The sequence below is a fragment of the Eriocheir sinensis genome, chromosome 16, assembly GCF_024679095.1.
Source record: "Eriocheir sinensis breed Jianghai 21 chromosome 16, ASM2467909v1, whole genome shotgun sequence".
Classification (NCBI taxonomy): Eukaryota; Metazoa; Arthropoda; class Malacostraca; order Decapoda; family Varunidae; genus Eriocheir; species Eriocheir sinensis.
Genome location: NC_066524.1, coordinates 9,741,699 through 9,767,139, shown reverse-complemented (window position 1 = coordinate 9,767,139; position 25,441 = coordinate 9,741,699). Strand labels below are relative to the sequence as shown.

At 44.3% G+C, this 25,441-nt stretch overlaps 1 protein-coding gene across 1 annotated transcript in view; it reads right to left on the bottom strand.

The window, feature by feature from the left end:
- LOC126999155 (protein FAN-like) overlaps positions 1-23,570 on the bottom strand; it is a 48,969-nt gene extending 25,399 nt beyond the window's left edge. The window contains exons 1-5 of the mRNA XM_050861484.1: positions 22,865-23,570; positions 19,504-19,660; positions 11,013-11,137; positions 7,791-7,884; positions 3,264-3,377 (exon numbers count right to left, since the gene is read on the bottom strand). Of these exons, the coding sequence (XP_050717441.1) occupies positions 3,264-3,377; positions 7,791-7,884; positions 11,013-11,137; positions 19,504-19,660; positions 22,865-22,881 (507 nt within the window). The 5' untranslated portion in view covers positions 22,882-23,570. The remainder of the gene's footprint in view (positions 1-3,263; positions 3,378-7,790; positions 7,885-11,012; positions 11,138-19,503; positions 19,661-22,864) is intronic.
- Between the last annotated feature and the right edge of the window lie 1,871 nt (positions 23,571-25,441).

The following is a 25,441-nucleotide window of genomic DNA, read 5'->3' as shown; positions in this document are numbered from 1 at the left end:
GGTCAAACTACCACCAGGGTCATAAAACTACTCCTGGAAATGCCCACAACTCCTACGAAAGCCTTGTCAAATATGTGTTGTTGGGTGGCGAAATGTCTTATAATACGACCCATAGTGTTGTGTACCGGTAGTGTATTACTGTAGCAGTGAGGTATAGTATAACTAGGTACTGTAGGGGGGCATCGTGAATGCAGTCATCACCAAAGGGCGGGGCGCTGTCCTGGAAGCTGTAATGGTAATCGTCGCCTGAATAATTGCCAGGACCACTATTCTAATGATTTTCAGTCCTAGTGACTATTCTCATTAATAACTCAGAATAAGTATTACTTAGGTTCTAGCACAGTAGATATTAGATGCACGCTGTCCATGTTGCATGGTGACACTGGCGTCTGTGGACTGTAAATTGTACATACGTACAGTCTGTGTTTGCTAAGGCGGCCACTGTTGTTCTGAGTCATCATAACAGCGCCCCTAACTCCGGGGAGCACGATGCAGCAGCAGTATGTGGTGCGGGAGATAGCCAGGAAAGTGCCCCCCTGTCTCTCTCTCTCTCTCTCTCTCTCTCTCTCTCTCTCGTACAACTGTTTTTATACCATGCAACTGGAAAATTAGAAGAGGTCTTTCATGTTTTACTACTCTTTAACATTGCAATTAAAAAGCATGTTAGAGAAGCTGCATTTTGCCTTTTGTACAGATTGTATGAAGATCAAATGAATATATTGCTAAATCCATCTCTAAATCTATCTATAATTCCTTTTCAAACTCATATATGTATATATGGATAGAATTACTGGAATAAAAATACTGAAAAAAAAAAAAAATAAATAAAAAAAAAAAATCTGTGGTTTAAACCAAAAAAAAACCTGGTTTAAACCAATACTTTTTTTTTTTTTAAACATTGGTTTTTGCCAACCCTCATTGGCACAGTTGATCCGGGTATCTTGCAAACAAAGCAGCGAGTTTGAGTTCAAGGTAAGGAGCAGGGAGAGGAAAGAATGTAGGAAAGGAGGAATTAACAAGGGAAGTAATGGAGAGAAAAGAAAATTATTAGGTATGTGAATAAATAAGTGAAAGAAGGAAAAACAGAAGGAAGGAAGGTAAAGAGGAGAGAGAGGAATAAATGTTTGGTTTGGTTAGGTTAGGCTGGAGTCAGTGCATTCCGTTTAATCTACCCATCTCACAAACAGGGTACTCAGTTAATTTCAAGAAGGTAAGGCTAGATTAGGTTAGAATTGGAGCATTTAGTTCATGTATCTTGCAAATGGGGTGCTGAGTTTCATTTAAAAAGAATAGGTTTGGCTAAAATCAGTGCATCTAATCAAGCTATCCCATAAAGAGTATTGGGTTTAGGGTCATATTATCAAACATTTCGCCGCCCAAGAACACATATTTGACAAGGCTTTCGTAGGAGTTGTGGGCATATCCAGGAGTAGTTTTATGACCCTGGTGGTAGTATGACCCTTCTTCTGTACCGTGAACCTACTTAACATTTCATCCCCCAAGCTCACATATTTGACAAGGCTTTCGTAGGAGTTGTGGGCATATCCAGGAGTAGTTTTATGACCCTGGTGGTAGTATGACCCTTCTTCTGTACCGTGAACCTACTTAACATTTCGTCCCCCAAGCTCACATATTTGACAAGGCTTTCGTAGGAGTTGTGGGCATATCCAGGAGTAGTTTTATGACCCTGGTGGTAGTTTGACCCTTCTTCTGTACCGTGAACCTACTTAACATTTCGTCCCCCAAGCTCACATATTTGACAAGGCTTTCGTAGGAGTTGTGGGCATATCCAGGAGTAGTTTTATAACCCTGGTGGTAGTTTGGCCCTTCTTCTGTAGCGTGAACCTGAAGAAACGCTCATTAGAACCCGACTGACCCCCTCTTTGACCTTTAGAGATAGCCGATGTGAGAAGGGAAAGAGTCTCATAATACCAACCTTAGTTTCAAGAAGGTTACGCTAAGTTAGGCTGGGCTGGAAACCGAGCCTTTAATCTTGATATCTTGCAAATTGAGTACTGAGTTTCATTTCAAAAAGGTTAGGTTTGATTGGAGTCAGTGCATTTAATATGGTTATCTTGGAAATAGAGCACTGGATTTCATTTGAAGAAGTGAAAAAAAACTAAAAAAGTGCAGTCATCTCTAAGCTGTACTTGGTGTTACGCAGGCCTCATCTGGAATACAAGGTGCAGTTCTGGACTTATTAACCCGGTAGCAGCGACGGGCCAAATTTGTGGCCTTACCGTGTAGCAGCGACAGGCCAAATTTGTGGCTTTACCGTGTAGCAGCGACGGGCCAAATTTGTGGCTTTACCGTGTAGCAGCGACGGGCCAAATTTGTGGCTTTACCGTGTAGAAGTGACAAGCCAAATTTGTGGCTTTACCGTGTAGCAGCGACGGGCCAAATTTGTGGCTTTACCGTGTAGCAGCGACGGGCCAAATTTGTGGCTTTACCGTGTAGCAGACAGCCAAATTGTGGCTTTACCGTGTAGCAGCGACAGGCCAAATTTGTGGCTTTACCGTGTAGCAGCGACGGGCCAAATTTGTGGCTTTACTGTGTAGCAGCGACAGGCCAAATTTGTGGCTTTACCGTGTAGCAGCGACAGGCCAAATTTGTGGCTTTACCGTGTAGCAGCGACGGGCCAAATTTGTGCCATGATATAACCCCCAAAAAACAGATGATACATAAACTGATCAGAAATGCTTTGATATATATTATGAAATGGTTTGTGTGAGTGATGATTTTTTCTCATTTTTCTCGCTTAGAGGGACCATTAAGAAACATGATCCCCACTGCTACCGGGTTAATAGAGAACGTAGATTAACATGTTAGAATTTGAGCAAAGACGGGTGACAAAAAATAATTCATGGGTTAACAATCACTACGATAATGATATACAAAAACATTTAAATAGGCACTTCAGAAATAATGGTGCAAGGAGATGAGTGAAGTGTACAAATGGATGAAGGGCTTTGATAGGAGTGATGACAGTGTGTGGTGGAAGGATTCATAGCAATGGATTGAAGTTAGGTAAGTTCAGAGATAATAAAGATATTGGCATTCTCTCTCTCTCTCTCTCTCTCTCTCTCTCTCTCTCTCTCTCTCTCTCTCTCCTTCCCTCCTTCCTTCCCTCCCTTCCTCACTCTTTCCCTCCCTCTCTCCTTCCCTCCCTCTCTCACTCACTCCTTCCCTCCCTCCCTCACTCCCTCCTTCCCTCTCTCACTCCATCCATCCCCCTTCTCTCCCTCCCTCCCCCCCTTTCTCACCATGGTATTCTGGTCGTTGGGCGGCAGCGTTGAGGCGCGGTGCAGCTGGGATATCTGGGGCAGCACAGCGCTAACCTCAACGTACACCAACTGGAACTGGTGGGTGCGAGCCTCCTAAAGAGAGAAAGAGAGAGAAAACAATTAACTAGAGTCGCTGTACACTAAGTTGGTACAGAGAGAAGGAAAAGCAGGAGGTCATAAAAGGAAATAGATGGCTGACTGACTGAAATACTGACTCACCAACTGGCTGACCAACTGGCTGACTAATTGAAGAATATGGAAGTGGGATAAAATGTAATATATGAGATGAAGGATACCAGGGTACATTTATTTGACTTGGTGACACTTGAAGTAATCACATGAAATTATTATATACAGTTATAAACCAATGGATTTGTACTTTTCTGAGGATTTTTTAGGAAAATAAAACCAATGTGAAAATAATGCAACCCGGCATGACCCATTTCTCTACCCAAAGTCGACACTGTATGGCTTAACTAACTGGATGACTAAGTGACTGACTGGCTAGCTGGGCGGTTGACTGACTAAATAATTAACTGACTGATTAACTGACTGACTGAATGACTAAATGAAGAAAATGGAATTGAGATGAAAGTGAATGCATGTAGGAGATATTAACCCGCTAGCAGTGTAGCAGTGACGGGCCAAATTTGTGCCATGATATACCCCTTCAAAATAGATGATGCATAAACTGAACACAAATGTTTTGATATGTATTATGAAATGGTTTGTGTGAGTGATGATTTTTTCTCATTTTTCTCGCTTAGAGGGACCATTAAGAAACATGATCCCCACTGCTACCGGGTTAAAGTACAGAAGAGCCCCATTTAGCGTGAGAATTAGGTGGATGAACACGGTCGCGCTAACTGAATTTGCGCTAATTGAATAAAGTAACCAATATGAAAAAAATTATTTGGTGCACACGTGGGTCTGACTTACGGGTTTGATAATTACTCAAAATAATCACTCACATTAAAAAAAAAAAAACTACGATTGGCTGAGCTCTGAAAACACGCTTGTGATTCGCTGGGAGTTCGATGACGTCATCGCCGGCACTCACCCGGTCAGCGGCCTCGCTGCCTTAAGGCAGTATCACACTTGGACAACCGGCAAATCCAAATTTTCAGGGTGTGCGTCACACACGGCCAAGGTCAGTTGCCCATATCCACATCCACAACGTAAACAAAGCACTTGCCCTGTATCAACATGGTGTCGTCTGCTAAAGTAAGGGCTCTCGCGACTTGTGCCGCGCATCATGGCAACTTGTGCCGCGCATCATGGCAACTTGTGCCGTGCATCATGGCAGCTTGTGCCGTGCATCATGGCAGCTTGTGCCGCGCATCATGGCAACTTGTGCCGTGCATCATGGCAGCTTGTGCCGTGCATCATGGCAACTTGTGCCGTGCATCATGGCAACTTGTGCCGTGCATCATGGCAGCTTGTGCCGTGCATCATGGCGGCTTGTGCCGTGCATCATGGCGGCTTGTGCCGTGCATCATGGCGGCTTGTGCCGTGCATCATGGCAACTTGTGCCGTGCATCATGGCAACTTGTGCCGCGCATCATGGCAACTTGTGCCGTGCATCATGGCAACTTGTGCCGTGCATCATGGCAGCTTGTGCCGTGCATCATGGCAACTTGTGCCGTGCATCATGGCAGCTTGTGCCGCGCATCATGGCAACTTGTGCCGTGCATCATGGCAACTTGTGCCGTGCATCATGGCAACTTGTGCCGTGCATCATGGCAACTTGTGCCGCGCATCATGGCAACTTGTGCCGTGCATCATGGCAACTTGTGCCGTGCATCATGGCAACTTGTGCCGTGCATCATGGCAACTTGTGCCGTGCATCATGGCGGCTTGTGCTGCGCATCATGGCGGCTTGTGCCGTGCATCATGGTGGCTTGTGCTGCACATCATGGCAACTTGTGCCGTGCATCATGGCAACTTGTGCCGCGCATCATGGCAACTTGTGCCGTGCATCATGGCAACTTGTGCCGCGCATCATGACAACTTGTGCCCCGCATCATTGTGGCTTGTGTTGTGCATCATGACAACTTGTGCCGCGCATCATGGCAACTTGTGCCGTGCATCATGGCAACTTGTGCCGTGCATCATGGCAACTTGTGCCGCGCATCATGGCAACTTGTGCCGCGCATCATGGCAACTTGTGCCGTGCATCATGGCAACTTGTGCCGTGCATCATGGCAACTTGTGCCGCGCATCATGGCAACTTGTGCCGTGCATCATGGCAACTTGTGCCGTGCATCATGGCAACTTGTGCCGTGCATCATGACAACTTGTGCTGCGCATCATTGTGGCTTGTGTTGTGCATCATGACAACTTGTGCCGCGCATCATGGCAACTTGTGCCGTGCATCATGGCAACTTGTGCCGTGCATCATGGCAACTTGTGCCGAGCATCATGGTGGCTTGTGCCGTGCATCATGGCAACTTGTGCCGTGCATCATGGCAACTTGTGCCGTGCATCATGGCAATTTGTGCCGTGCATCATGGCAACTTGTGCCGCGCATCATGGCAACTTGTGCCGTGCATCATGGCAATTTGTGCCGTGCATCATGGCAACTTGTGCCGCGCATCATGGCAATTTGTGCCGTGCATCATGGCAACTTGTGCCGTGCATCATGGCAACTTGTGCTGCGCATCATGGTGGCTTGTGCCGCGCATCATGGCAACTTGTGCCGTGCATCATGGCAACTTGTGCCGTGCATCATGGCAACTTGTGCCGTGCATCATGGCAACTTGTGCCGCGCATCATGACAACTTGTGCCGCGCATCATGGCGGCTTGTGTTGTGCATCATGACAACTTGTGCTGCGCATCATGGCGGCTTGTGCCGCGGATCATGGCGGCTTGTGTTGTGCATCATGACAACTTGTGCCGCGCATCATGGCGGCTTGTGCCGCGCATCATGGCGGCTTGTGTTGTGCATCATGACAACTTGTGCCGCGCATCATGGCGGCTTGTGCCGCGCATCATTGTGGCTTGTGTTGTGCATCATGACAACTTGTGCCCCGCATCATTGTGGCTTGTGTTGTGCATCATGACAACTTGTGCCGCGCATCATTGTGGCTTGTGTTGTGCATCATGACAACTTGTGCCCCGCATCATTGTGGCTTGTGTTGTGCATCATGACAACTTGTGCCCCGCATCATGGCAATTTGTGCCGTGCATCATGGCAACTTGTGCCGTGCATCATGGCAACTTGTGCCGTGCATCATGGCAACTTGTGCCGTGCATCATGGCAACTTGTGCCGTGCATCATGGCAATTTGTGCCGTGCATCATGGCAACTTGTGCCGCGCATCATGGCAACTTGTGCCGTGCATCATGGCAACTTGTGCCGTGCATCATGGCAACTTGTGCCGTGCATCATGGCAACTTGTGCCGCGCATCATGGCAACTTGTGCCGTGCATCATGGCAACTTGTGCCGTGCATCATGGCGGCTTGTGCTGCGCATCAAGGTGGCTTGTGCCACGCATCATGGCGGCTTGTGACACGCATCATGGCGGCTTGTGACACGCATCATGGCGGCTTGTGACACGCATCATGGCGGCTTGTGACACGCATCATGGCGGCTTGTGACACGCATCATGGCGGCTTGTGACACGCATCATGGCGGCTTGTGACACGCATCATGGCGGCTTGTGACACGCATCATGGCGGCTTGGCGCAATTTTCAAAATTCAGTCATGGTAGCTGCTCACGCTAACTGAGGCTTTTGCACTAATTAATTTTTTTCTTGGTAGATGGTGGCTCGCGCTAATTGCGGTTCGCGCTAATTGATCTCGCGCTAAGTGGGGCTCTACTGTACATTCAAATTGACTGACTGTTTGAGTTTCTGACTGACTGACTGATTTCATGATTAACTAACAGACTGGTTATCTATCTGACTAATTGATTGACTCCCTGGCTGACTGACTAGCTGAGTGACTGGCTATATGGTTGGTTGACCAGCTGACTGACTGGCTGGCTGATTAACTAACTGACTGAATGACTACTAAATGAATAAAATGGAATTGGGATACAAGTGAATACAAAGGTTATAAGATATCATTCATCTGATCGACTGACGACTGACTTTCTGACTGGATGATTGACTGATTAGGCTGAGTGAGTGAGTGACTGACTGATTAACTGACTGGCTGCTTGAATGATTAACTGACTAGGTGAGTGTCTGACTATTTGGTTGGTTGACTGACTGAATAATTAACTGACTGACTGACTGACTGAATCACTAAATAAAGAAAATGGCTGAGTGACTGACAAGCTGAGTGATTGGCTATTTGGTTGGTTGACTGACTAAATAATTAACTGACTGACTGGCAAATAAGCTAACTGACTGACTAACTGAAGGAAATGGAATTGGGATAGAAGTGAACGCATGTGTTAAAAGATAGCAAGGTATATTCATTTGACTGACTGATTTTCTGACTGTCTGACTAGCTGGCTGACTGGCTGGCTGGGTGACTGGGGCCTACCACACTCACCCTGCAGAACTTGTACGGCTGCAAGATGCCCTTCTCCAGCATCTCCACGGTCAGGCTGCTGCGCGCTTCCACCACCTTCACAACCTCCTCACCACTGGAAGTAAACAGTGACGGAAGCATTAGCCGTCTCCCATCCCAGCTTGTGCCTCTGTGGTGTAGTGGTTAGCATGCCTGGCTAAAAATAAGTGGGCCCAGGTTCAAATCCCAGCCTGGGCAAGCATTGTAATATATGGGTACCTGGGGAAGCCTAGAAGAAGGTAAACTGTGTCATCCTTTACTCTGTGTCCTGGGATAATGGGAAAAGAAGAAAAAGGCGAGAAAAGCGAAGCGAAGGCAAAGAAGAAAGTAACAGAAGAGTGGGGGAGGGAGAGAGAAGGGAGAAATTTTAAAAAATGAGATGTTTAAAATTACGAAACAAATGAAAAGAAAGAGAGCAGATGTAGTTGGGGCAAAGTTTGTAAAAGGTGAAGGAGGGAACATCATGGTGGAAAAATAAAAGATATTGGAAAGATGGAGTAAATGTTTCAGTGAACTGTTAAATGAGGAAAATGAATATAAGATAAATGAAACTGAAAAAGTAGGCCCACAAGAAAAAAATACGGAAGAGGAAGTAAAAGAAGTATGAAAAAGTAGGCCCACAAGAAAAAAATATGGAAGAGGAAGTAAAAGAAGTATGAAAAAGTAGGCCCACAAGAAAAAAATACGGAAGAGGAAGTAAAAGAAGTATGAAAAAGTAGGCCCACAAGAAAAAAATACGGAAGAGGAAGTAAAAGAAGTATGAAAAAGTAGGCCCACAAGAAAAAAATACGGAAGAGGAAGTAAAAGAAGCACTTAAGGAAATGAAAAATGGTAGAGCAGCAGGACCTTCAGGGCTAACACTAGATTTAATAAAAGCAGCGGGAAAGGAAGGAGTGGTGGAATTGACAAGAGTTGTAAATGATGTATTAAAAGTATTAAAAAAGGGAGAGATACCACAAGACTGGAAAGGAAGCTACACTATACCCATTTTTAAAGGGAAAGGAATGCTTTGAAATGTGGTAACTATAGGGGGATAAAGTTACAGGAGCATGGCATAAAGGTATATGAAAAAGTCCTGGAGAAGAGGCTGAGAAGGATAATAGGAATCGATAAATGTCAGTTTGGCTTTTGCCCTGGAGATCAACAACTGAAGCAATATATATTATAAGAGGGCTTCAGGAAAGGTTTATGGAGAAGAGGAGGAGATTGTATCATGTTTTTGTAGATCTAGAGAAGGCATTTGACAGAGTACCAAGGGAAATTATAAGATGGGCATTGAGAAGGCAAAGAGTACCAGAAAGATTGGTTGAATTGGAGATGGCTCTATATGAAGGTACAAAATCGAGAATGAAAACATTGCTGGGAACATCAGATGAGTTCGAAATTGGAGTGTGGGTTCACCAGGGATCTGCCCTTAGCCCGCTCTTGTTTATAACAGTAATGGAGGAGGCAACAAGGGAAGCAAGAGGAGAGGCACCATGGGAGCTGCTGTATGCAGATGACTTGGTAGCAAATGCAGAGACAGCAGAAGAAGCGAAAGAAAAGTTTAATAAATGGAAGGAAGGAATGGAGGAAAGAGGTTTGAATTTTAATATGGCAAAAACAAAGTACAAGGTGACTGGAAAAGAAGCAAGAGAAAAGATTAAATCAGGAAAATATCCATGTGGATGCTGTGGGAAGGGAGTAGGTGTAAATTCAGTCTTGTGCACATGTTGCAGGCAGTGGTGCCACCTTAGATGCTCAGGCCTCGGAAATGTAAGAGGAGTGCAGAATTTTACATGCCCAGCTTGTGTAAGGAGACAGCAAGGACAAGAAACTGAGAGGGATGAACTAGAGGTGAATGGAGGAAAGCTGGATGAGGTAGAACATTTCTGTTACTGTATTTGGGAGATGTTCTGGACTGTGAGGCGGGTGTGGAGAGGACAGTGAGAGCAAGAGTGGTGGCAGCGTGGTTAAAGTGGAGGGAGGTGGCTAGTTAACTTGTGAATTGTAGCATCCCTCTAAAGAGCAGAGCAGGGGTGTGCCAAGCGTGTATTAGATCAGTGATGGAGCAGAAACATGGGATCTAAATAGAAAATTGATGGAGGTATTGAGAGCAAGTGATTGCAGAATGTTGAGGTATATTGCGGGGATCAGGTGGCAAGATAAGGTGTCCAGTGCAGATGTAGCTAACAGATGTGGAGTAGAGGACCTGGAAACAGTGCTCAGAAGGGAAAGACTCCGATGGTTTGGACATGTAAAGAGAGCAGGGGAGGATACAGTGCTGGGAGTTTTGGAGAGATTGGAGGTAGAAGGAAGGAGACCAGTTGGTAGACCTAGGAAAACGTGGAGAAGGTGTATACAGGAAGACTTAGCATTGATGGGATTGGATGAGCATCGGGCAGAAGACAGAGTAGAATGGAGGAGAGCCATAAAGCGTCCAACCGCTCAGGAAGAGTGAAAATGGACGTTAAACGAAATGATGATGATGATGATGATAATGGATCACACCTACCACAGGCTCAAGGGCCAATGAGATGGAGATGAGCACCAAGGCCATGGGCACTGTAAGAACACAAGAACATAAGAAAGTAAGGAGTCTGCAAGAAGCAAGTAGATCTATGCAAAGAAGCTCCTGTGAATGTAACCCCACCTAACATCACTATCCATGAATTTATCTAATCTTTTTTTCTAATGAGTCTATTGTATTGGCACTCACTACATGACTGCCAAGGAAAGTGTATGCCCCCAACTTTAGCTCTACAAGTCCAGCTCTGTCTGTCAGTCTCTCTCTCTGCCTGACTCACCTCTCATGCTGGTGATGTGGCCTTGCTATAACATGACCCCTACACAGCAACAGTTGTTTTAGTATGAGTTAACATTTTGGCTTATGTTTCAACACGCTCTCGACATGCTTTCATCCTCATGTGGTTAAAATGCCGCCAAACATGCACTTTATTCACCCAAATATGATAAGAAGTCTAACACACACTTTCACCCAGTCAGACATCACAGCCAATAAGTCACCAAGACCAGTTAGCCACCAAAACTAATCAGTCAACACAACCAGTCAATCGCCACAACCAGTCAGTCATCACAACCAGTCAATAATACATCCAAAAAATATATGTTTGTCAAATCATCACAACCACAGTCAGTCAACAGCTAACAGCCAGTCACCACAGCCCATCAGCCATCCCAGTCACACAACAGAGAGGGCCTCACTTTTGCATGAAGTCGTTGCTGTGGGACGTCACCGACTCCTCCACGGCCTCCAGCCCTCGGTACGGGAACTTGATGATGGGGGCGCGGAGGTCCCGGGGGTCAAACACCAGCGACTTGGAGCACACCTGGGGAGACGATGCTTAGATTTACAAAGATTTACAAAGAAAATCAGACCACACAGACCCCATGATCCAGAGAAGGCTCCAAAACATTGCATTTCTACTTTAGTTCATATTAAGTTGAAGGAAGTGACGGTCGAGCTTGTTTTTAAAGGAGTCAATCGTGTTACACTGGACCACTGATGGTGGGAGCTTATTCCATTCTCGCACTACAACGTTGGTGAAGAAAAATTTGGTGCAGTCTGAATTTACTTGTCTACATTTGAGTTTTATGCCATTGTTCCTCGTTCGCAAAGTGTCATCGATCATAAACAAATTTGTTCTGTCTACATTCGTGAAACCATTAAGTATTTTAAAAATTTGATCAGTTTTCCTCGGAGACGACGTTTATCGAGAGAGAACATGTTAATGGTGGAAAGCCTTTCTTCATAGGATTTGTTGCTCAAGGAAGGGATCATTTTTGTTGCCCGACGCTGAACACCTTCTAATTTAGCAAATGTCCTTTGCATGGTGGGGAGACCAAAACTGTACTGCATATTCCAAGTGGGGTCTGACTAAACTATTGTAGAGCAGAAGTATTACATCTTTATTCTTGAATAAAAAGTTTCTTTTAATGAAGCCCAACATTCTGTTTACTTTATTTGCTGCATCGATGCATTGACGTGAGAATTTGAGGTTTGACACGATTTTGACCCCCAGGTCCTTAACACATTGAATGCTTGTGAGTTTAACGCCGCCCATTTCGTAATCGAACATCTTATTTCTTGTTCCAACTTGATGGACCTGGCACTTGTCTACGTTAAAGGGCATCTCCCATCTATCCGATCAAGCTGAAATTTTGTGCAAATCCTCTTGGAGGCTTTTTCATTTTTTTTTTGTTGTTTTTTTCATGCGGTAGGTATCTTCTGATGGGGGGGAGGGTGTCATAAGGCTTCTTCTTTCCAGGGGGCCTGAGATGCTGGCCCAGCTCGCTGGCGCAGGGCGAGCGTTTTAGTTGGCATTGGTTTGCATTACCCCCCCGGAACTCGCATTTCGCCTTGGCAGGCGGGACGGCTTCCTTGGACGTCCGTGTTGATGGGTGGGACATGGTGGGCATGTTGGTTTGTTTTGTTTTTTCGGTAAAAAAAAAAAGTGGTGGTAGCGAGATCTAAATTCAACCATCCATCTCACGCGAAATGTGGGTCCAGTACGCTATCACTTCGGCCACCTGCCTGTCTTAGTCAGTGAGAACCGAGTAACCAATCTTTGTGTCGTCTGCAAATTTACTAATGCGATTATTGAGTCCAACATCCACATTATTGATGTAAATAATGAAGAGCACTGGGCCAAGAACCGAGCCCTGAGGGACGCCACAAGTGACCGGCGCCCACTCTGAGTTAAATCCGTCAATCACTACTCTTTGTTGTCGGCTGCTCAACCAATTCGCGATCCATTGGTGTACTTGACCGTCAATACCTATTTGCTTTAATTTATAAAGTAATTTATGATGTGGGACTTTATCAAACGCTTTCTAGAAATCAAGATAGACTATGTCCAATGATTTGGTTACATCATAAACTGAGAAGAGGTCGTAGAGAGAGTGTGTGTGTGTGTGTGTGTGTGTGTGTGTGTGTGTGTGTGTATTTACCTAGTTGTGACATACGGGAAAAGAGCTACGCTCACGCTGTCCCGTCTCCATATCCTCTCTTATCCAACTTTTCCTTAAAATCATGAATGTTTCTTGCACAAACCACCTCCTCCTCCAGTCCATTCCATAGCTCAATGCTTCTGTTTGGGAAGCTAAACTTTTTCACATCTCGCCTACACGTGGTCGCCCTCAACTTCTTTCCATGTCCTCTCGTTTCTCTCTTGTACCACACACACACACAGGTCCTCTCTGTCCAAATGCTCCACTCCGTTCGCCACCCTGTACACCGCTATCAGGTCTCCTCTTTCTCTTCTCTCCAGGTTTGTAAGCCCCATGCTCTTGAGTCTCTCCTCATAAGTCTGATCTCTAAGTTCCAGTTCCACCTTAGTTGCCACTCTCTGTACTCTTTCCAGCTTTCTTATGTTCTTCTTTTTGTGAGGAGACCAGACCACTGCTGCATACTCCAACCTTGGCCTTATCATTGTAACTATTATTTTCTTCATCCTCTCCTCATCCAAATACACAAATGCCGTCCTTATGTTCTTCAGCAAATTCATAGTTTGTCCCGTTATCCTGTTGATGTGTTTGTCCGGTGACATGTTCTCTGAGACAGTCACTCCCAAATCTTTTTCTTCCATTCCTCTGCATATTATCTCACTTCCCATCTTGTAATCATATTCCATCTTCTACCACTCCTACCAAACTCTAATTTTTTACATTTCCCAAGGTTGAATTCCATCTGCCATGTACCACTCCACTCCCATATTTTGTCCAGGTCCCTCTGCAATGCCTCACAGTCCTTCACATCATTGACTCGTCTCAATAGCTTTGCATCATCTGCAAACAAACTCACATAGCTGGTCACTCCGTCCACCATATCATTTATATAAACAGCAAACATTATTGGCGCCAGCACTGAACCTTGTGGGACCCCACTCATCACTGGGCACCAGTTGGAAACCCTGTCCCTGATTATCGTCCTCATTTCCCTGTTAGTTAGGAAGTCCTCCAGCCACCTAATCAGTCCATCACCCACTCCACCCCTATTTTCAATTTTCCAAATTAGTCTTCTGTGCGGTACTTTGTCGAATGCCTTTTTCAAATCCAGGTACACTCCATCCCCCCAGCCTTCTCTCTCTTGTATTAAATCTGTCACCCTTGAGTAATAACATAACAAGTTGGTGACACAAGATCTCCCTCTCCTGAATCCAAACTGGCAATCCGAGATAATTCTCTCATTTTCTAAAAAATCCGACCACCTGTTTTTAACCAGCCTCTCACATATCTTCGCAACCACACTAGTGAGTGATACCGGTCTGTAATTTAATGGGTCCTCTCTCTTTCCTCCTTTAAAAATTGGTACTATGTTTGCTCTCTTCCAATCCTGTGGTACCCTTCCTTCACTCAGGGAGGCGCTCATTATGGAGTGCAGTTTCTCTGCAAGTTGCTCACTACATTCTTTCAGGATCCACCCTGATACTTCATCCGGCCCTGTCGCTTTTCTTACATCCAGCTTGTTCAAGCTTTCCTTGACCTCCTGCACCGTTAACTGTATCTCCTGCATAACCCTTCCTCTTTCCTGGCACGATGGTTGTACGAATTTGTCTCCCTTTGTGAAAACTATGAAAGCTGTTGTTCATCACTTCTGCCATCTCTGCTGGGTCCTCATATGTAGTTCCATCCATTTTCAGTTTATCAATTGTTTCTCTATTCTTTAATTTGCCGTTCACATGTCTATAGAATAGTTTGGGTTGGTCTTTGCACTTGTCAATTATATCTTTTTCATATTTCCGTTTTTCTTCTCTTCTAATCTTTGTATATTCATTCCTTGCTTGTTTGTAATCGTTCCACGAGTTGATTCTTCTTCGTCTCCTCCATCCCTTCCAAGCTTCCTCCTTTCTCTTTCTAGCTGCCTCGCATCTTTTGTTAAACCATTCCTTTTTACCAAAATCCTTTTTGGTTACCTTTGAGACATATCTATTTTTGGCTTCCTTGTATAGTTTTAAAAACTCTTCCCACTTGTCCTGTGTACTCTTGGCTTTGTACAGCCCACTCCAATTTGCATTTTCAAAAAAGTTCTCATGCTAGCAAAGTCTGCCTTAGAGTAGTTACTTCTCCCAATTTTGTGATCCTCTTTTCGGTCAATCGTTCTCTTTTCTTTCACTTCAAATTCCACAATCACATGGTCGCTCTTTGCTATTGGACAATCTACTTTAAGATTTTCTATTACTTCCGGCTCCTTGCTAAATACCAGGTCTAGTCTTGATGCCTCGCCTTCTTTCCCGAATCTAGTATGTTCCTTAATCCATTGAGTCAGTACATGTTCCATTGCCAGTTGCAGGAGTCTTCCTCCCCAGGACTCTTCTGTTCCCTGCGTCTGCCAATCCTTCCATTCTACCTCCTTGCAATTGAAATCACCCATTAAAATTACTGTCTCACCCTCTCTCAACATTCCATCCAAGCAACTCACTGTGTCTTGTATCATTTGTTCATATTCTCGGGCCTTCCATGCATTGGTTCTTGGTGGCACATCCCCTACTACATACTGCCTCCTTCTTCCTTCAGCACCCACAATTTTCACTTTCAGTACCTCTGCCAAGCCTTCACCCTCAATCACCTCCTCCACCTTAATGCTTTTCCTTACCATCAACATCACACCTCCTCCCTGTTTTTTCTTTCTGTCTCTCCTCCATATATTGTATGCACCTTCTCCAATCCCCACCACCAGGGCTGTATTATCCATAAGGCTGACTAGGCTGAAGCCTAGGAGCCCACCAAGAGCAGGGGGCCCACGGCCTCACGCCCTCCAAAAGCAGGGGCCCACGCAGTGCCGGAAATTTGGGAGGCACGTGCCCCCCTATTTTAGGGCTGTGCCCCACTGGATGCTTCCCATTTTAGGGCCCCCCCTTTGAATAACTACACAAATTGGTAGCATACTGATAAAAATTAGCAAATAGTACTGCGCATTAAGATATTCATACTCATAAATGGGTCTATTACATGATGAAAAGAATGTGGGTGAGGTAACAAACATTTAACTAACACCTATGTAACATAACATTAACATACACATAACAAGGTTGTTGTTTTATTATAACCCGGAGTCGAAACTAAAGTCTGAACGTTTGTATCAGGATCCTCTGGTTTGTATTTTCCGGTGTGTTATGATGCGTGAGCCGTGAGATCAAGTCTGCTACGCACGCATACTGGCACAACAGCTGCCGCAGGATTGTAAATGTGATATTTGCAGATATCTTTCTTATACTGTAGTTCTGATATGGCCATGAATATATGGTATTGTTTGGTATAACGGTTATAATTACCTTAATGTTCAATAAGTTAAGGTAAAGTTGGGAGTGGTGGGAGGGAGCCCATTACCCCGGTGTGGAGTCATGAGAGTGATGACACATCCCAAGATCGTGAAACATCCCATCCTGAATACGTACATGAATTTTGACACAGTACCGTGTCTTTTGTCGACTGCTTGTCGGGATCTGTCCCACCCAAGTTTATTTATATTATTATGAAAGTAAATGATGATGTATGTATGTATATAACTAGGATATCAACACTCACTTCTTCTTCTTGTGACCTGTTCTGCTTTGCATTGCTTTTTAGGTCCTCACTGGTACTTTTTTTACACTTAGATGCTTCACTTAAGGATGGGATGTCTTATGATACTGGATGACAGATGATACCACACTGGGACACAGGGCCAGTGTGAAATCCGGGTTACCACAGTTTACCTTCCCCAGGTTTCCCCAGGTATCCATTTATCGACCAACCCGAGAGGGGGGATGAACAGCTGGGTGAGCTGCACACCGACTGCCCGGGCCAGGATTCGAACCCGGGCCTGCGGAGTAGTAGCCAGGCACGCTGACCACTAGATCACGGAGGCGATAAGATATGAAGCTTTTAATTTTGAATCATGGCGATGATGATCGGTTGATCCCATGCACGTGTGTGGGTATACTGGTTAAGTGGGATTCTGGGTATGTAGAGGACAGGAATATAATTATGTGCCGAAGGGCAAAAGCATTTGGCTGTGTGAAGTCACTGTTGATTGAGCAGTGCCAAGCTAAGCGCGTTTATGCTAAAGCTGTGCTGGAAAGAGCAGTTGCTACAATCAAATTTTTAGCTGAAAGAGGTCTAGCCTTTCGAGGTAATGACCATGTGATTGGGTCACCAAGCAATGGCAACTTGGCACACTGGAATTGCTTTCCCAGTTTGATCCCTTTTTAGCTGCTAACTTAGAAAAGTATGACAACAAGGGGAAGGGGTCAGTTCTTACTTGTCTTTTACTACATGTGCCCAACTCATATCTATTATTGGGAAATAAGTAACTGTAGAGGCCAGTCATATGATAATGCATCAAACAAACTTGAATGGCAAATACTCAAGATTGCAAGCAAGAACTCGGGAAAATAATCCTCTTGCTGACTCCATTCCTTCCTTAACCCATTTCCTCAACCTAGTTGTCCATTCTGCTGTGGACAACATTTCTGCTGCTTACAATTTTTTTGAATTAATTTAGAATGTCTACTGCTTCTTCACAGCATCAACTCATCGGTGAGAACTGTTAGGTAGTGTCTTGATGGCCTGCCTGTTGTCAAACGCCTGAGTGACACTAGATGGACTGCCCACTCCGATGCTTCAAAGGTACTCAACAGTGGATATGAAAAAAATAAGGATGGTTTTAGAGCAATTTACAGAAAAAACGGATGAAACAGTCAAGCATGACACGAGGCAAGGGGAATTTTATCCAAGTTGAATGCCTTGGATAATTGCATCTTGCTGGTGTTCTGGTCTGTCGTCATGGAAAGGTTTCACCAGACAAGCATAAAGCTGCAAAGCACAATTATGGACCTGAATGAAGCCGTGAAGCTCTTAGATTCATTGAATAATTATGTCGCCAGTTGAAGAGATGCTTTTGAGGACTTTAAGGAGAAAGAGAAGATCAAAATTGGTCTTGAAAATAATCCAGTGTACAAAGAAGATACCCAAAGAAAGAAACAAAGAAGTGTGAAGCTCAATCAAAATGATGGCAATTCTGAAGGTAGGCTACTGCTTTTTCAGGGAGGGAGAAATTTAGGGTCACAGTGTTTCTTACCATGATCAATCACTTGTTAACAACACTTCAGAAGAGGCTGAAAGCATATGATGCTGTCTCTAGCTAATTTGGCTTATTTTCAAAAATGTCCTCGGTTAACGGTGACCATGCAGCTGAGGGATGCGGCAAAGAGGCTGGTGAAAACCTACCTAGAAGACCTCAATACCAGCTTCTCTGAGGAAATTGTTCATTTCCAAGAGTACATGAAAGAACCTTAATCTGATGTGTGCCTTAGTCAAAAAGATGAAAATAAGGGGACCTTTATTGCATTGAGAATTAATGCTTCAAACCATTGTTAACAATGAAATGCAGGATACTTTTCCAAACGTGTACATTTGTTTACGCATTTACTTGTCACTTCTCGTCACAAGCTGTTCTGGAGAAAGGTCTTTTTCTGCACTGAAACGTATTAAGAAATACGTGCAATCCACTCTGAAAGATGAAAAGCTCAATTATAGATATAGAATTGTCTGTGCTCCGGAAATCAAATTTGAACAATGTTCTGGATGAGTTTGTTGAAAGATAAACGAGAAAAATGTCTTAAGTAGCTACATACATTTGGTTGTAGGCCCATATAAGTTTAACTTTACAGTTCAATACAGGTATTCTGGTATTGTTTTGCTTCATGCTAATTAAAGGTTGTCTGATAAGATGATATAATTTTCTTTGTTACTTCATTAATTATTTAATCTGTAATTTAGTGTAATAAATTGTACGAAGAGAGAGCGTGAAATGAGGAGGGGGATGTCGAGGGGCCCAAAGAAGCTTGAAGCCTAGGGCCCTGCCATAGGTTAATACCTGCCCACCACCTCAATTGGGTCACACAACTTGGTTTCCGTCAGCCCCACAATATCAGGTTCTTTGTCTCTCAAATAGTCGTTAAACTCTATCCACGATGACACTATTCCATTGATATTCATATTTGACACTTTCCATCCTTCCTCCTTTTCTGTTAGTCTTTTTCTCTCCTTCCTCTCGTCACCATGAACCACTTCCTCACTTTCATATCCATTACTCTCCAAAAAAATCCTTCTTCTCTTCTTCCGATCTCTTCTCATTTAAATCACGAACCTCACCTCTAAGTTCATTCAACTTGTCTCTCTCTTGTTCATTCAGATCTTTTCTCAGCCATATGTTTTTAGTGTCTTCTTCTCCCGCTAGCTTCCAAGCTCCTGCCAGGGCCTCTTCTGCTTTGCTCTGTGCCTTAAATCGTATCCTAATTGGTCTATCTCTTTCTCCATTGTATTTTCCAATCCTATGACAGTCATCTATTTCTTTCACCAGGTGTGTGTGTGTGTGTGTGTGTGTGTGTCATAATATTCAGGTACATACACAAATAATAATGATAATGATACTAATAATAACAGTAATAAATGGATAGAAAAGCAAATAACCCATAAACTGCAGTACACCATCACCACCACAACCACTACCACCACCACCCAACCACCACCATCACTATCATCATCACCTCCACCACAACACCATCACACCACCACCACCACCACTCTAAGAAAGGTCAGGTTAATTTAAATAGCCCCTCAAAATTAAGAACCATACCACCACACCACCACCACCATCATCACCAAGATCACACTACCACCACCACCACCACCACACCACCACAGCCTTTACCTTGAGGCGGCCCCTGATGATCCCCTCCTCAAACTTGTCCTCCCAGCTTTCCTCGTTCCCCGCCGCCGCCGCTGCCGGTCTCTCCTTCGGCAGGATATAGACGGCTGCATAGTCCTCAAAGTAGATCTCTCCGGCCTCAAGTAACAACAGGGAGAAGCTGGAGGGGATGAAAGGAGGAGGTGGTGAGGGGATGAACGGAACACACCCTATAGCCTAACCTAAGCTGTTATAGTTACCATGCACAGAACAACAGGTAGAGAGGCTGAAAATAGACGGATAGAGCTGGGGGATACAAAAATAAAGATGATGGAGATAAACAGAGCTGGAGATTGAAAGAGCTGAAGAGAGAAGAGATGGTGAGAGGGCTAACAGAACCCACCCTTAACCTAACCTATCATTATCATGCAGCTGAAGAGATGGATGCTGAGGGAACTGACAGACCCCCTTCACCTAACCTAACCTATCATTATCATGCAGCGGAAGAGATGGATGCTGAGGGAACTGACAGCCCCCTTCACCTAACCTAACCCATCATTATCATGCAGTGGAAGAGATGGATGCTGAGGGAACTGACAGACCCCTTCACCTAACCTAACCCATCATTATCATGCAGCTGAAGAGATGGATGCTGAGGGAACTGACAGACCCCCTTCACCTAACCTAACCCATCATTATCATGCAGTGGAAGAGATGGATGCTGAGGGAACTGACAGATCCCCTTCACCTAACCTAACCCATCATTATCATGCAGTGGAAGAGATGGATGCTGAGGGAACTGACAGACCCCTTCACCTAACCTAACCTATCATTATCATGCAGTGGAAGAGATGGATGCTGAGGGAACTGACAGACCCCCTTCACCTAACCTAACCTATCATTATCATGCAGCTGAAGAGATGGATGTTGAGGGAACTGACAGACCCCCTTCACCTAACCTAACCCATCATTATCATGCAGCTGAAGAGATGGATGCTGAGGGAACTGACAGCCCCCTTCACCTAACCTAACCCATCATTATCATGCAGCTGAAGAGATGGATGCTGAGGGAACTGACAGCCCCCTTCACCTAACCTAACCTATCATTATCATGCAGTGGAAGAGATGGATGCTGAGGGAACTGACAGACCCCCTTCACCTAACCTAACCTATCATTACTATCAAGACACCTCTCCACCCAAAATTGACCTCTCTTTTAGCCACTCTTTACTTTTGTCTATTACGGGAGCGGTGAGTAGCGGGCTTTTTTTTCTACACTCTTTTTGTTGCCCTTGAGCCGTCTCCTTTGTTGTAAAAAAAAAAAAATAGAGAAACAGATATAAAGGCTGGAGAGGATGGATAGAGCTTGAAGAAGATACACACTGGAGAAGTTAGATAAAGCTGAAGATAGATTACTTGGAGACAGATGGTGACAGGACTAATAAAACATCCCCTTAACCTAACCTATCATTACTCATCATCATCATCATCTTCTGTTTAACATCAGGTTTCCCCATAACATCATGTGGGGTTAGACAGTCCATGATACACTTTCAACTATTTTTGTCCATTACCTCAGCCTCTCCAGTGCCCAGTGATGCCATATTCTTTTAGACACACTGCCTCCATGTCTTCTTTGGCCTGCCTGGTGGGTGGGAATCTGTCACTTCCATTCCAACAGCTCCCCCCAATGCCTCACCATTACCACTCCTCTTCACGTGCCCATACCACCTCAATCTCTGTATTCTCAACACTGTACTCGGCTCCTTCAATCCACATCTTGCCACCTCCTCACTGGACACCTGTCTCTCCATGTGATCCCAGCCATATATCTCAACATTCTCCGATCACAGCCAACCAACACATCCTCCAACTTCTTCGTCAAAGCCCATGTCTCAGAGCCATATAGCAATACTGATCTGATAAATGCTTTAAATACTTGCAGTGAAATCCTCCTATTTATCAGACATTCTGCCATCTTCACTCCACTTCCTCCATGTTGTTGCTACCTGTGTTCTTACTGCTCCCTCCACTCCACCTGCTTAATCTGTTTCTGTTGTGGTAGATGGTCAATATTCTTCCTCTAAACCTAGCAACAGTTGTGTCCCACAGGGCTCTGTTCTATCTCCCACTTACTTTTTGTTGTTCATTAATGGTCTTCTTTATAAAACAAACTGTTCTACCCAATCCTATGCCAATGACTCTATTCTGCATTACTCAATATAACAGATGACCCTCACAACAAAAAATTACATGACTCTAGGCTGCACACTGCAAAATGCTGTATTTCAGACCTTGCTCTCATTTCTGATTAAGGCAAGAGGAACTTGGTGTCCATCAGTGCCTCAAAAACTTAATTTCTCCACCTGTCAACTTGACACAATCTTCCAAATCCTTATTCCATATTCTTCGACAATATTCAGCTGTCACCTTCTCCCACACTAAACATTTTTGGTCTATCCTTAACTCAAAATTTTAACTGGAAAACGAGAAAAAACGCAATACATGTAAGGGGAATTACAGAAGAACATGACACGGAAAAGAGAAAATAAAGAAAATATGACACTGAAAAGGGAACTTAAAAGCACAAGAAGTCTGCAAGATGGAGAGTAACTCAACACAGGAAAGAGAATGGATAAAAAAATATGACACAGGAAAGATAAAATAAAGAGAAAAACATAACAAAAGGGAGGCTATAGAGAAAGAAAAAAACAGGAACATAATAAGTCTGCAAGATACCTAGATAAAAGGATGACAAAGAAAAAACAGATAAAGAAACATGACAGACAGGAAAGATGAAATAAAAAGAGGAAAACAAAACACAAGAGGGAAAATATATAGAGAAAAACCTGACATGGGAAAGAGAACATGAGACCATAAAAAGCCTGCAAGATAAGGTAAGGAAAAAAATGACACAGGAAAGAGGAAACCGATAATAGAATGACAGAAATAAGAGAGAATGTAAAAGGATAAAGAAGACACAGGAAAGAGAAAATGAAGAGAAACATGCCATAAAAGAACATAAGAAAATAATAAAGAGTATGAAGGATAGAGAGAAAAAACGTACAACAGAGAAGAGGAAATAGATCAAGAAAAACGTCATAGAAAAGATAAGATATATAGAGAAGCAAAACACGGGAGAAAATAAAGAAAGAAGATAATATAAAAAGTCTGATAGTGAAGATAAAGAAAGATAATATAGCGAAAAAGATGACACGGGAAAGAAGTAGTAGTTAAAGGCATGGCAGAGGAAAGATAAGAACAACGAAAAAAAATAAAACAGGAAAAATATCTACGAGTTTCAATGTATGTTATAACCAGACCTTCGTTTCTTTCTCTTATTTAACACGTTTATATTCCACCCAACCCGCTGTCCGTCACTCACCGCTCCACTCCCTCCATGGCAGACTGGCAGGCCTCAGCGGAGAGCCATGGCGAGGCGATCAACACCGGAAATGTGCAAAAATGTTAGAAAAATACCGTCTGTTTGCTCTCTCCTGTCAAACAGCTGATTGTGCCGCGTCCGGAGGGGTGGCCGCGGCGCTGGCTTGGGGGCGGTGTTCTTCTCCCTATGTCAGGTTTTTCTCTATACATTTTCCCTCTTGTGTTTTGTTTCCGTCTTTATATTTCATCTTTTCCGTGTGTCATGTTTTTTTATCTGTTTCCTCTTTTTCTGTGTCATCTTTTTACCTATATCTTGCAGGCTTCTTATGTTCTTTTCCACAGCTGGGCGTTATCGCGATAAGTTATCGCGATACTTTATCGTTGATAACAAAATCGGATTATCGACCATCCGCTACTTATTTAAATATATATCGGTATCTTCGTTACTTTTGTAACCAAACTAGCGATAATCGCTACTTTTTTTTCCGCCTCTCAGAAAAAAACGTTGTCTCCCTACTGCGCATGCGTGGCCCGGTGTTGTATGATAAAACTTCGGGATATGAAATATCTTCGGTGATGAGATTTCATACTTAGATCATGGAAATTTTAAAACACTAGGTTATTTTTTTATGCTACTCAAAAATCAATATATCACAGAGAAAACTCATTTAACTTTGCCCCAAAAATGATTATTCACTGCCTCAAATTTGATATTCCATATTCGTTTGTGAGCATGCCATGATACTGAAGGCACCCGGTGTTGTGTTATTTGGTGTCCCATCGTCAAAAGCGCATGCTCAGACCAGTAAGTGTAGACCTGTACAGTCTCACAATGCTTTTTTAACACATTAAGAGTTGCTGGAAAGCTGAATCAAACATACAGTACCACCATCCTCGCTGTTTCTAGAACGACGTACACTCTGTACATATAAATACAACTCGTACAGAGTGTCGTTCTAGAAACAGCGAGGATGGTGGTAGTGGTACTATATGTCTGATTCAGCCTTCCAGCAGCTCTTAATTACGGTTTAAAAGCTTTGTGAGACTGCACAGGTCTACGCTTGCTGGTCTGAGCATGCACCGTTCACGAGAGACCAGTGTTTGTAAAAAAAAATTAACGGCGGGGACGCCAAATAACACAACACCGGTTCAGGCATTTCTAGTATTACCGTCCATATGTACGTGTCAACGTGTGGTTTTAAGGTTTTGTAAGTTTCCTAAAATACAGATAATGAAAATTTGAATTCATCGATGTTGTTCTATCTGAAATATCAATATAGTATCGTTTTCGCCTATCGGACTTATCGCTAGCTAGTATCGGAATTGTGGATTTATATCGGGTATCGGTTATCGGTTATCGCCTATATTTGTGTCTCTAGTTAACGAATATCGGTTATCGCCGTTAAGGTTTTTCATTATCAGTTATCGGTTATCGGGAATAAGGTTTTCTGTTATCGTGCCCAGCTATGTTCTTTTCTCTATAGAGGTTTTGCAGTGACGTCACGAAATAGTGTCGTCTGCACCTTGTGCGTCGTCTGCAAACCCGCTGGTGGTCACCTCCCGGCCCAGCAGCGCGAGCAGACGGACCACGTGTGCCCTATCCCCAAGTCACTACCCGCGGGCAATTAAATGGCAGGACCTTCAGCATCATTTGTGTTAAGTGATTACGCGAGATCGCTTGAGAATGCTACGAAGCTAAGATACATCGAAAAAATCATCAGTGCTTTTGGAGGAGGCTGGTAGACTGGCTGTCTGTCTGGCTGGCTGGTTGACTGGTGGGTTGATTGGCTGGCTGATTGGTAAACTGATCTGTCTGTCTAACTGACCGACTGGATGGCTGGCTGGTTGACTGGATGACTGACTGGGTGGTTGACTGACTGGTTGATTGTTTGGCCGGCTGGCTGGTTGACTGGCTGATTGGTTGGTTGGCTGACTGTCTGGCTGGTCGGTTGACTGGCTATCCCTCTGCCTGGCCGATCTGTTGCTGACCACTGATGCCCAGGTAGGCAGCACAGGCAGGCAGACAGGTGAGGGCAAGTGACGACAGGTGAGGGCAGGTGACGGCAAGTCACCTTAAGCCCCAGTCACACATTCACGACAATGACTCCCGGCGCCCTCCCGACATCAGACCACGCGCTGCCAGTTTTGGAATGTCGCCAGACGTACGTAACGACCATCCGTAAGTCCATCCCCTTGAGTGCCGACCATAGCCGATGTCGAAACGACGTTGTTACGACGTTGAGATGGACATCCGACGGCCGTAGCTTATTCGCGACGGGTGACAGATATCGGGGAGGGCTCCGATTGTTTTGAAAATGTCCAAAACTGTCGGCGTGCGGCCCGACGGTGGGAGGCGTGGTCTGAGTTGGGAGAGCGCCGGAAGTCATTGTCGTGAATGTGTGACTCGGGCTTTACACTACGCACTCTTGGTCACTTCCCTGCGTATACTATATACTACACCCAGCACTGAACTCTGTCCCTCTGTGCACTTTGCCTCCATTGAATTTCCTTTCCTATTTTCTTCCCCTGCTTGAGCGCCGCCATGCGTGTTTACCTCCGCCAGCTCATGTAAATCCCG